Raw genomic sequence first — 12224 nt, 5'->3', positions numbered from 1 at the left:
CATGATTTTGATCGCCATGACAGATTTTCAGGTTTATATCCAGATGATGGTGAGCATGTTTCTACGTATCTGGAACTGAATCAGGACTTGGAACAAGAATTGCCATTCTTCAAGCGCCAGTTTTCGGCCAAATCTATTTCACTTGTGCACGCCACGAAGCGTTCCTCATTATGTCACCTGAAGTGAGGCAGATGTTCTCTTCTGTCGATATTCTCATCTCACACTGCTGAACCTAGATAACAAACTTCATCTCTCAACCCTCCGTATTTCGAGCTAAGAGTTGGTCCTATTAACTTCAACGTAGCAAATGCAGGAACGATTCTCATCCGGCTTAAGTAAACAAAATTGACAATATTTTTCATCAAAACAATGATTGATTATTGTTATTTATAATATTTCTGCCACACTCAACTACAATTAAGCATATAATCCCATCTGACACGGGTACAACCCCCATCTTTTTAAATCAATGCGACAGTAGATTGCTTTTTCCGACATTTTAAATTTACGTCTGTAACACATAAAGGTGGGACCTCGTGTGCAATAGCTAATCAAAGTACAAATCTGATCTGAGTTGCGCAGTAGTAATACGCCGTATTTTTGAACGTCCGAATCAATTTTGATAAAAACAACGCTTGATTTACTTTATTGTCAATATTTGCTGATAAATGAATGTTGTTTCAGTAGATTGGACTTCGTATGTGTAATAAGTACTAATAGTATAAAATTAACTTATTTTTATGATGGTACATGCATTAATAAATAAATTGAGTTTGCCACTTGGAACTAAAGGCATCCAATCGTAGCTAAAAACAAGCACACCAGTATATCTCATCGTTTTCAGTTACGTTCTCGTAGCTGTGCTGAACCCTGCTAATTCCTGCTCAGCCGAGCGATCCTTCAGCACTCTGCGCCGTATCAAAACTTGACAGCGCAACTCCATGCCGCAAAACCGACTGAACCACTTAATGGTGTGACGTTTCAAATGTATAACCACTACGCGAGACTATTTAAAGGGAAACAACTCTATTTCTTAACACCTGGTATCATTTTTTTTTTTTAGGTTGGACAACTTTCGTCATGTATCTTTTCTAAGAGCTTTATGTTTAATTTGAAAGGCTGTCTTTTTTGTAGTTGAGCGTCTGGATATAAAAATAAAAACCGGTTTCTGCAAGAGTAAAATGTGATCTACCTACATAGAAAATACGACAATCTTAAAATGTAGGGTAAATGCCAGTGCAATTGCCAAGGGATCTTGTACGTGGAATACTGATTTGTGCAAGGGAGCTCCGTCTGCGTCCTATCCGATTGAGTAGACATGTTGTCGTTATCAGCTCAACAGCCGCCATCCCCTACAATTAGCGGAAGTAAATGAAATGAAATGAAATGGGGTTTAACGTCCTACTGTTTTGCTCCGAACTGGGCTAATGAAGACGGGCATACGCCATACAGTGTGCTATGAGGGAAATTTTGCCCGGACAGCGGCACTACGGCCTACTCTTATATCGAATTCCAACTGTCAAGGGATCTTTAACGTGCACGCCAATGTGTACACGGGACCTCGGTTTTTCGTCCCATCCGATCGACTAGACAGCTGTCCTTGTCAGCCCCTCCGTCCTGCATCACTGACAAGGGAGAACCACGCCGGAAAATCAGGATGAACTTTCTCGGCCAATGCAGGGATCGAACACCCGACCTCCAGGCTAGCGAGCCAGCGCCTTACCCACTTAGCCACCGTGATCCCCAATTAGCGGAAGCCAGGCTAAGAATAAGACAAATCTCCAATATGCTTCTAGGTACACGCGGTCTTTATAGCAGGACATTCTTCTTGTGTGTCTAGTTCGCTAACCACACAACCACCTTCTCGCATCCCCCCTTAAAAAGTGGGAGGTTTCCCTCGAAGTGTTGATACACCCTATTCGCTAGGCCGCCACAATCACTGATAAAGATGACATCGATGCGAATTAATGAGCCACAAATATTAACTTTTTTCCTCCGACAAATTAAATTCGAAAACATTTTTTTGTATGTATTAGAAAAATAAATAAAGACGTTTGACGTATTTGTAGGTAAAAATTATTTCCTATTTAGTGTAAATGGGTATTAAAATGAGTAAAAGGCTCCATTCCGCCCGAACCAGTAAGGTCTTAGTCATCTTTTACAGAGATATTTGTAATCCTCTGTGAAGCAGATTGGTGCTGATAGTGTGCTTCACAGTGCTTGTAGCATATTTTCCAAATTAATTCAATTTTGAAGTGAAATGAAATGGGGTTAAAAGTCCTACTTTTCTGCACAGACTAGGATAATGTAAACCGCTAATTTGGAATTGGAAGATGTGCAGGCGAAATAATTGTCCCCCCCCCCCCCGAATTTCTCCCCCATGGCATTATATACACACGTATTCACTGGAATAATACCTATCTGTTCTTGCTATAATACATGTAGTTTAAAATAAATGGTGAAAAATGATAGAACATTTTAGTCATTCTGTTCTATCGCGGATGGTCTAATCCATTCCATAACCAAACCCTCCGATGACCTAGAGAGTTCATTACGGGTTTATCATTTTAATATAAATGTGTAAAACTAATTTATATATCATTTGAGCAAAAAAAGGCTTGCAATTGGCATGGCTGCTAACCTTGAACAAACAACAGCTATCATTTAATGAGATACTAATGCATGGAATGGGGTTTACTGTCCTACATATCTGCACGCGGGGGGGGGGGGGGTGTCGGTGGCTGAATGGTTAGCACGTGCGCGCTGTACCATAAAGTCTGTCATTGAATCAACTGGTGTGGTTTCGATTCCCCGGTTTTACGTGACAAGGAGTAGGGTCGCTTGTCCAACCTCGTGGTTTTCTCCGGGTCCTGAGGTTTCCTCCCACAGCTAAAGACCCGAATTATTGAATTAAAATTAAACCATATGTTAGTCACGAAATGACCTAGTTTGTGTCGAGTGGACGTTAAACCCCATTTCTCTCTCTCTCATATCTGCACAGAAATCGGTTAATGAAGACAAGCATATACGCGTGGAATTTCACACGGACTGTGGTGTTTCCGCCTTATCTGTATCGAATTCCAACTGGATTTACTTAAGTGCACGTCAACACCCCCACCCCACATTCTGCAGCCTCGGGGTATAAGTAAAGAAAATATTGGTCTGGGTTAGCTACGACTAAACCCCGACAGCATTTGTGTTATCCAGACATTTGACTCAATGTTTTACCAAATTACGACTTTTCGCCTCAGGACGAACACTTGGAAAAAATATTTCAACTTTGGATGCCAGCTTGGCAGTATTGTTGACGTGTCTGATCTTGAGAAATTTGGTATTTTTTGCCTTTAAATACGTTTTCCAAAATGCTGGAAGCGTATTAGCATCCTGATATCATAATGTGGAAGTCGAAAATTGCTGGTTTCCATGACAAATTCAATCAAGTTACAGCCAATATTCTCGCTTATTATATACATCTTGCGCAAAAAATCAAAACAAAACAAAACAAAAAGAAACAAACGAAAAACAACAACAACAAAGAAAAAAAAACAGTATATAAAAGAAAAATTATAACCGTACGCTTATGAAAAGTGTATTAAAATACATAATATACTATGTATCTAGGTCAATGATCGAGTCTATTATACAGTTTCATATTATTATGTTTATGTCAAGGCAGTCCGAGAAAAATAACAAATGTAGTTATAGGTCATCGATGGAGTTAATACACGGGATGCATTTAATAGAGGTCAAAGGTCATATAAGTAAACCATATTTATTATGTACTTTATCTACCAGTGGTAGTAGACTACAACTGTAATACATATTCACGCGACCTACTTTACATATTGAGGGAGAGAAGGATAAAATTGACTATAAGCAGGTTAGTATAATATACTAACTTTATGTATAGGCTATGTATGTACATTTACTTGCTGTTAACATAGGATAATGTTACCTGAAATACATAAAAACAGTAATTTGTTACTGTGATTATATTGTATTTGCTTCAAGCTTCAGAGAACAGTTCATATGCGGTAAATAAATCGCTAGATAGCCTATTTATGCTTCAAAACATATATTTAACGTATCACATATCGATATACAATAGACTTATATATGTCTGCCATTTTAAGGGCTTTAAAAAGCCTATTTGTGGTTATCCGTTGTCTAACAGCTCGATATTAGATTAGGCAACATTTCCCTCATTGCACACTGTATAGTTTGTGCACGTCTCCATTATAGCCCAGTCAGTAGTTCGTTAAACCCCATTCATTTCATTTCTATAACAGCTGTTTCCTCCTACTGCTAAAGACCCCCACGCACAAGCGAATTGTTGAAATAAAATTGAACCATACGTTAGTCCCGAAATGACCTAGTTTGTGTCGAGTGGACGTTAAACCCCATTTCTCTCTCTAAGCATACTTGCCTATAAACTATAAAATATTATAAGTCGAATGAAATGGGGTTTTACGTCTTACTTTTCTGCAACTAACGGGATAATGAAGAATGACATATGCCATGCAGTGTACTATGAGGGATATTTTACCCGGACAGCGAGGCTTTGGTGTATATTACGATTTTCAAATCTAACGTACTGCTAATAATTTACACGGTACTTAAGACACTTTTCTATAGCCCATCACAGACAAGGGGGGCACCAGGCCGCCAACTCGGCGACCACAACGAGTTGTCGAGACCAATGGACGTTGCAATTTTAAAACGTAAGCGCACACGGTAACCATGATATTCGTCTTGAAATAACCAATAACGTTCATTCTCTTAATGTTGGACTTCTTGCATAGCGTATTAACGAACGTGCGTTTATAAATGTGAGTTATAAATGCTTTAGCGCTTAAAGTTGCTAAACGTGGTTTTTCTATACAGAAACATCCCACATTTTGAAATTAGATTTTATCCAAATTTCCATAATGACTCGCAAAGAGCCATCGCTGGCGTTTTACTGGTGATTTGTGGTTTTCAAGGGACTGATTAAAATAAAAAACCCAAGTAGGCCAGTGCTTGGATGATCGTTAATTAGGAGATTATAGGGTTACTTCGAATATGATAGTGCTTGGATGGCTTCTGAAATGGATGCTAGGAGCCGCCCTTCTCTCTGCTCCCGCCTCACCTCCCGGCACGTCACTGACAACAGTTAATCAGGTTTTTATAACCTATGGTAACATAGTTTGGTGTCTGAGACTTTCCCATAGCACACTGTATGGCGTATGCCCGACTTAATTAGCCCAGTCGGTGCAGAAAAGTAGGATTCAATCATTGTACTTCAAAAAATGTTACTTAAGAATACTAATTTCATAGACCCCAATAATGAATCTATCCACAAAGTAACGATATCCGCGCACCCTTTCCCCTTTCTCCGACAACCTACGTTTTACAAGGGTTTTGAAAACTTCTTCCAGTTCATTAAATATTGCAGTGTGTACAGAAATTTCAGATTTTAATCTGTCGATATGTTTTCGATTGTCGGAGAAAAATAACGTCCTTTTTAAAAAGTGACAAGGACGTAATAATCTGTTTTTGTTAACGTCGTGAAGATACGGCATTCTAATTAATATCTGGGATTGGTTAATTACACGTAACACTGGTCTCTGTTTCAGCTACAGTTTAAAGACATAATGGCCTTAGTTAAAATACCAGATGAAGCGGGGAAAACGATCGCATTTATAGAATTAAATGGCCGATTGTTACCCCAGTTTGATATAGATTGTCTGGAGAATGTTCCTAGTTTACCTTTAAGAGATGATGACGTATTAGTCTGCGCGTTTCCTAAATGTGGTAAGTATTTGTTTGATAAAAACACAACGCAGTCTATATGGAAAATAATCACTGGTTAGTAAGATTTTATAGCACGACGTTTCGACAAGTTTTAAACATATGTTTTTTATTGTGCTCAGGCGCCTATATTTGTTGAATGTAATAATGCACCTGAAATTTAAGAGCATGTGGTGCTTATCTGTTTGACAACCTTGATGATAAGATTATTGGGAGCCGCGGTGCTTCAGTGAGTAAGACGCTGGCTCACTGACAAGAAGATCTTGGATTCACTCCTGGTTTTGGCCGAGACAGTATTTCCGGCGCGGTGGTGAAGGACAGAGAATGTCAAGGACAGTATCTAGTCTTTCAAATGAGACGATAAAACCAAGGTCCCGTGTACACATTTGCATGACCGTAAAAGAACCCTTGATTAATGGAGTTCGAAATAAGAGTCTCAACTGGCCCCCTATAATACCCATGCTATACAAAAAATGTCTGGGAGTGCTCCTGATAGGGGTATGACAAACAAACTCAATGAAGACAGGCTGGAGTGAGTCAATAGAGACTTTTGGCAATCGGAATTTTCCCATCCGTATCACGTATCCGTATGGTATACGTGATACGTTGCGTCAATGTAGTTTTAGAGTTTTGGCAGATTTTCGCGTAGCTGAGCTGGGGTAAGTTCTATTACAGCATCACCACCTGTACTAGTCAAATGCCTAGCCTACAATTTCCCGGAGGGAGTGATGTCGCTCGACAGCCGCAGGGCTATTAAAACATTTTTAATGTCGAATCTTATTAAAAATCTTCGACTTCGACTCGACCTCAATTTTTGGTTTCACTAATGTATCATCGCAGAAAGTTCATACCCCGTTACCATAGAATAAAATAATTTACAGATTTGCAAGGTCCCGCCTCCCTCAAATTAGCACGTAGATCAACCAGCATGCACACAGACGGTAAAAATATGAAAATTCTGAGAAAAACCCGTCAAAAATAATGATTAAATTCCAGTCGTTATCACGGTTTAATCACATCAAATATACACCTTCGTGTTCCAGGATACACATAGATTCTTAAAAATGCTATGATACAACATTTCAGCGTCTAAAAGTAGCAAAAAAGACGGTAAAAAGACGACGAAGTTATACGGACCTTATCCGTATGAAAGCTTTTCGATACGAGCTGCCGTATGCGTGTGCCGTATCACGTATGAGAAATACACACACATTGATGACGTCACACGCAAAATCCATACGGTTACGCGTTACGGACCAGGAAAGTACGCTTGCCAAAAGTCTCTAATGTGCATGGATTGTGTGACGTGTTGTGGGTAGTATCTGGTGTGCGACGTATTCACCACTCGCTAATCTGGAGGTCCCGTGGTTCCCCCTTGTTGATGGTGCAGGACGGAAGTCCTGGCAAGGGACAACGTATAGTCCTTCGGATGGGACGAAAAACCGAGGTCCCGTGTACACATAGGTGTGCCCGTAAAATAAACCTTGGCAAGGGGAACTCGATATAAGAGTAGGCCTTGGCGCCACTGTCCCGCAAAAAATTTCCTCATAGCACACTGTATGGCGTTAGCCCGCCTTTATTAGCCCAGTCTGAGCAGAACAGTAGGTCGTTAAACCCCATCTTATTCCAGTAAGCACTTATTATGACGTAACTATGCGAGGTCTCCCAGACTATTCCCAGTTAATCTTCGTTCTTATTAAACGAATCCCCGTAGCACGCAACGCATTTTGGTTGAGATAGATACACGTGAGCAGTATTGTTTCACATATATTGGGAATTTATAACTCATTAGAAATGTTTTTAAAAAAATATGTGTTTGTTTTACAGGTACACATTGGTTATTTGAGATCAGTCGAATGTTAAAACAGAATACCACAAATGTACCGGTCCAGCCTAAAGATGATTTTATGATAGAATTTATACCGCAGAAAACTCTGGCCTCACTACCTTCACCTCGTATCCTCAATTCACATTATCGGTTCCAATACCTACCTTCAGATTTAAAGAAGAAAAAAACTAAAATAATTTACATCAGACGCAACCCGAAAGATGCCGCCGTGTCATTTTATAACCATTCGAAAAAGTTGTCCAAGTATTATGAATATGATGGAGAATTTAAGGATTATTTAAAACTGTTCGTGGATGGAAAAGGTTTGTGTAAAATATCTCCTTAATCAAAACAGAATCTAAATGAGACACTCTAACGACTGTGGTCCACAGCCTTGAGGCATGACTAAAACTTATTTTCTACGCCGTAATTCGTGTCCATAAGTTCAGTAATAGGTTTATTTGTGTATAATTACAGTTGATTATGGCAGTTGGTTTGAATATGTAAAGGAATGGGAACAAATTATATCTACGTCAGATTTACCAATTTTAGAATTGACATACGAAGGCATGAAGGAGGTGAGTCTGGATACTGGTGATGATGGGGCATTCTGTCTACAGGCCAGGAAAGGAGGACAAAATTCCCCACACGCTTGGTTAACAACCACCCTTCAATAACCATAACCCTGAGCCGGAATTCCCGATAACTATACTACATAAAGATCTGACAAGTTATAGCGATAGGTCACGTCAGGGGTCAAAAGACCGACTTTTGACCTATGACGTCAGACAGTTGATTAACCAATCAGCATTGATGTTACTAGTGGATTACCCACAGTTCCGGGCAAAAAAGGCCAAACACTCGATTCGACAGACCATTTGATTGACTGACCCCTCATTTCAAGCAGAACACGAGTTAAATAACAAGTCTTCCAGCTCCAAGTGTAGTAAAGACAAGTAAAACGAAATTTTGAACTATAAAAACGAAATGAAATAGGATCTGCGTTTTAACCAGATTGCCTGACTTTAGACTGATATGCATTTTGAATTGATGGTGGTCGATTGAAACCGTCCACAAACTATAGTGATGTCCACACACACGTTAGTAAATCCATACTCTTAAGATTGTGGCTGCCCAGAGAGTTTACGGTGCATCTAATCTAAACCTTTTATGGACACCCTGTTCTTTATATTTCCAGGTTTCGACCTGCCGAAACTCCTAGATAACATATTAAACATATCTTATCCATATGCCGGAGTAGAAAACAAACGCCAAATTATGTTAAAGCGACATTGTGAAACTTGATATCATTCACTTCTGAATATTATGTTAGTGTTATGATGACTTGAATAATTTATTAGTCAAAATATCATGGGTTCGTAAGTGAAGGGTCTCAGTTTCACGGTGTACAGAATTGATTTCAATCAAAATTTAAACAAATTCAGAGAGCCCTGTACGTGACAAGTAGTAGGGTCGCCTGTCCAACCTCGTGGGTTTTCTCCAGGTCCTCCGGTTTCCTCCCACTGCTAAAGACCCCTACGCGCAAGTGAATTATTGAAATAAAATTAAACCATATGTTAGTCCCGAAATGACCTAGTTTCTCTCTCTCCCTCTCCCCCTCTCTCTCTCTCTCCAGAGAGCCCTTTATCTGATGGAGTCGTACATAATTTAATGATTTTCAGGGAGTTTAACGAACGAATGTGACATACTAGTATACCTAATTTTATAAGGCTTCCACGTGTGTTTACAGTAATTAGTTTACGATAAATTTGAATTAGACATTCAAAATTAAATCCATTTATTTCGTAGAGTGAAAGTGGTAATGTGTGATTTTATTTTTCAGGACCCTGTCGGAGGAATAAGAAAGATATCTGAGTTTTTAGGCACGACACCAACAGAAGAACTGATTCGAGATATACATGATAAGTGTAGTTTCTCTAGCATGTCGCAACGTAAAGGTCATTTTACCGGAATGGTTGAAGGTCAATCTATTATGTATAGAAAAGGTTGGTGCTATTGAACTAGATTGGTACCTAAAAGCGCATCGGTAATGGAATGGGATGTAACGTCAACTTTTTCTGCACCAACTTGGCCAATGAAGACGCACAAACGCCACGCGGTGACAAATTTTGACAGGACTTGCAACGGTCCTACGCTTTACTCTTATTTCCATTTCCAACTCTCAGCGGATCTTTTATATTTTACCAATGGTATATACAGGACTTCTGATTTTAGTCCTTTCCGCACGACTAGACGCTCTTCCTTGTGTAAATGAAATGGAATGGAGTTTAGTATCTTAACAAACTCGACTAATATAGACGGGCATACGACATACTGTGTGCTATGAGAGAAATTTTGCACGTACATCTGCGCTTTTGCTATGGCTTACTCTTCCAATTCTAACTGTCAAGACTTCTTTTACGCGCCAAACAATGTGTACACGAGAACTAGGTTCTCCTTGCCAGGACCTCCGACCTATACCACTGACAAGAGGAATCCGCACAAACCAACACCGGGGACGAACCCGAGATCTCACTGGAGACAACGCGACTCCCGAACATGCCTTGTGTAAAGATTCTGGTAAAGATACATACATTTTTTATACTGAAACATTAATGTTTCCTGTGCTTAAAGTAACAAGGTCGTTTAAATATGGGCTCGAATAACGATATCTCGAATAATGAAATATATTAACGATACATGATGTCGTCTAGTCATGTAAATATATTGTTTATTTCACAGGTGAAGTGGGTGATTGGAAAAACTGGTTTACTGTAGCCTTGAATGAGTGGTTTGATCAGATCTACGCCCAGAAAATGTCAGATTCGAAATTACAATTCAAATATTCATTATGATGATTTAAACTACAACTGCACAGTGTAATAATAGCTATAATTTTAAATAGCTGTATTAGATTACAACAGTCTTCATTGTGATTTTGCTTCAGTGAATTTAAATGGACTTATCGTTCCTTTCCGTTCCGCCAGTTAAGAAACGAAATGAAATGAAATAGGTTTAACGTCCTACTGTTCTGCTCCGAACTGGGTTAATGAAGACGGGAAATTTTGCCCGGACAGCGGTCTTACGGTCTACTCTTATATCGAATTCCAACTGTCTAGGGATCTTGTTTGTGCAAGCCAGTGTGTACACGGAACCTCGGGTTTTCGTCCCACCCGAACGACTAGACAGCTGTCCTTGTCAGGCCCTCCATCCTGCATCACTGACAAGGGGGAACCAGCTAGCGAGCCAGCGTCTTAACAATTAGCCACCGTGACACCCCCGGGGGGTTAAGAACATCTGATACAAGTTTACTAAAGATACACCAGCCGCAGAGTAACATATCATCTGATAGAAACCTTCTTACGATATCGTCGCCAGATAAGATCATTTGATAAAATCTTACAAACGATAGCTTCCGTGGGTTACAGTCATCTGACAAAAGCCTTCTAACGATACCCTCCACCGGTTAAGATCATCTCTGATAAAAGCTTACTAACGACACCTTCAGTCAGTTAAGATCACTGATAAAAGCCTACTTATGATCCCTCATCCAGTTAAGATCATCATATAAAGTCTACTAACAATATCCTCGCCAGATAAGATCATTAGATAAAAGATTACTTAAGTTGACCTCCGCTAGGTAAAACCATCTGATAAAAGCTTACTTACGATAACCTCAGCCAGGTAAGATCATCCGATAAAAGCTTGCTTACGATAACCTCCGCCATGTAAGATCATAAGATAAAAGTTTGCTTACGATAACCTTCTCCAGGTAAGGCCATCTGATAAAAGCCCACTAACGATGTACTCGCCAGTTAAAATCATCTGACACTCTGATAAAAGTTTACTTAAGATACCCTCCGCCAGGTAAGATCATCAGATAAAAGCTTACTTACGGTACCCTCCGCCAATTAAGATCATCTGATAAAAGTCCACTAACGATGTACTCGCCAGTTAAAATCATCTGATAAAAGTTTACTTATGATACCCTCCGCCAGTTAAGATCATCTGAGAAAAGTCCACTAAAGATATACTCTCCAGTTAAGATCATCTGATATAAGCCGGTTAAGATAATCTTATAAAAAAGCTTACTTACGATATTTACAATACCCACGGTCGGTTAAGATTCAGTGATAAAAGTTTACTTACGATACCCCCCACATCCCCAAAGTGTGTTGTTCCTCGGCTGCCCCCATCATATGGAACTCTTTACAACATGGTGTTAAAACGGAGAAAATATACAGATCTTCAAATGGAATTTTAAATTTATTGACTGATTTATTGATTTATTGATCCAAGGGGAATATCAAACAGGACAATAGAGGTGATACTATAAAGTTACATGATAATAAGATGAGAAAGTTTTGATGAGAGAAAAAGTAATGATGTCATAAATGATCAGCCTCTTGAGGATAACCCATACAAACATGCTTAAATTAAAACTAGGTTTATTTCCAAAGGGGTCCTTGGAGTAGGATCAGGTCATGTATTGTTTTGTATTTATGGATGTATGTGTTAAGTTTACATGATCTATGCAATGAATTATATCTTGTCATCCAATCTTAACGTTTCCTGTTATCATCCACTACCCACAAATTAGAAACAG

At 39.3% G+C, this 12224-nt stretch overlaps 1 protein-coding gene across 1 annotated transcript; it reads left to right on the top strand.

The window, feature by feature from the left end:
- Positions 1-3671: 3671 nt before the first annotated feature.
- Positions 3672-11153, top strand: LOC126818664 (sulfotransferase 1C2). The gene is made up of 6 exons (XM_050546200.2): positions 3672-3880; positions 5616-5793; positions 7618-7941; positions 8096-8196; positions 9462-9624; positions 10361-11153. Exons 2-6 carry the CDS (start codon positions 5634-5636, stop codon positions 10471-10473), a joined length of 861 nt encoding a protein of 286 aa, XP_050402157.1. The 5' UTR covers positions 3672-3880; positions 5616-5633; the 3' UTR covers positions 10474-11153.
- Positions 11154-12224: the final 1071 nt, after the last annotated feature.

Source organism: Patella vulgata, chromosome 4 (assembly GCF_932274485.2).
Source record: "Patella vulgata chromosome 4, xgPatVulg1.2, whole genome shotgun sequence".
NCBI classification, from domain to species: Eukaryota; Metazoa; Mollusca; class Gastropoda; family Patellidae; genus Patella; species Patella vulgata.
Note: the sequence above shows the minus strand (reverse complement) of the source record. Positions and strands in the feature narration are given on the sequence as shown.

Coding starts and splice junctions, on each gene's coding strand:
- LOC126818664 (XM_050546200.2), top strand. CDS start 5,634: ATGGCCTTAGTTAAAATACCAGATGAAGCGGGGAAAACGATCGCATTT. Junction 7,942..8,095: donor ACTGTTCGTGGATGGAAAAG/GTTTGTGTAAAA, acceptor GTATAATTACAG/TTGATTATGGCAGTTGGTTT. Junction 9,625..10,360: donor ATCTATTATGTATAGAAAAG/GTTGGTGCTATT, acceptor TTTATTTCACAG/GTGAAGTGGGTGATTGGAAA.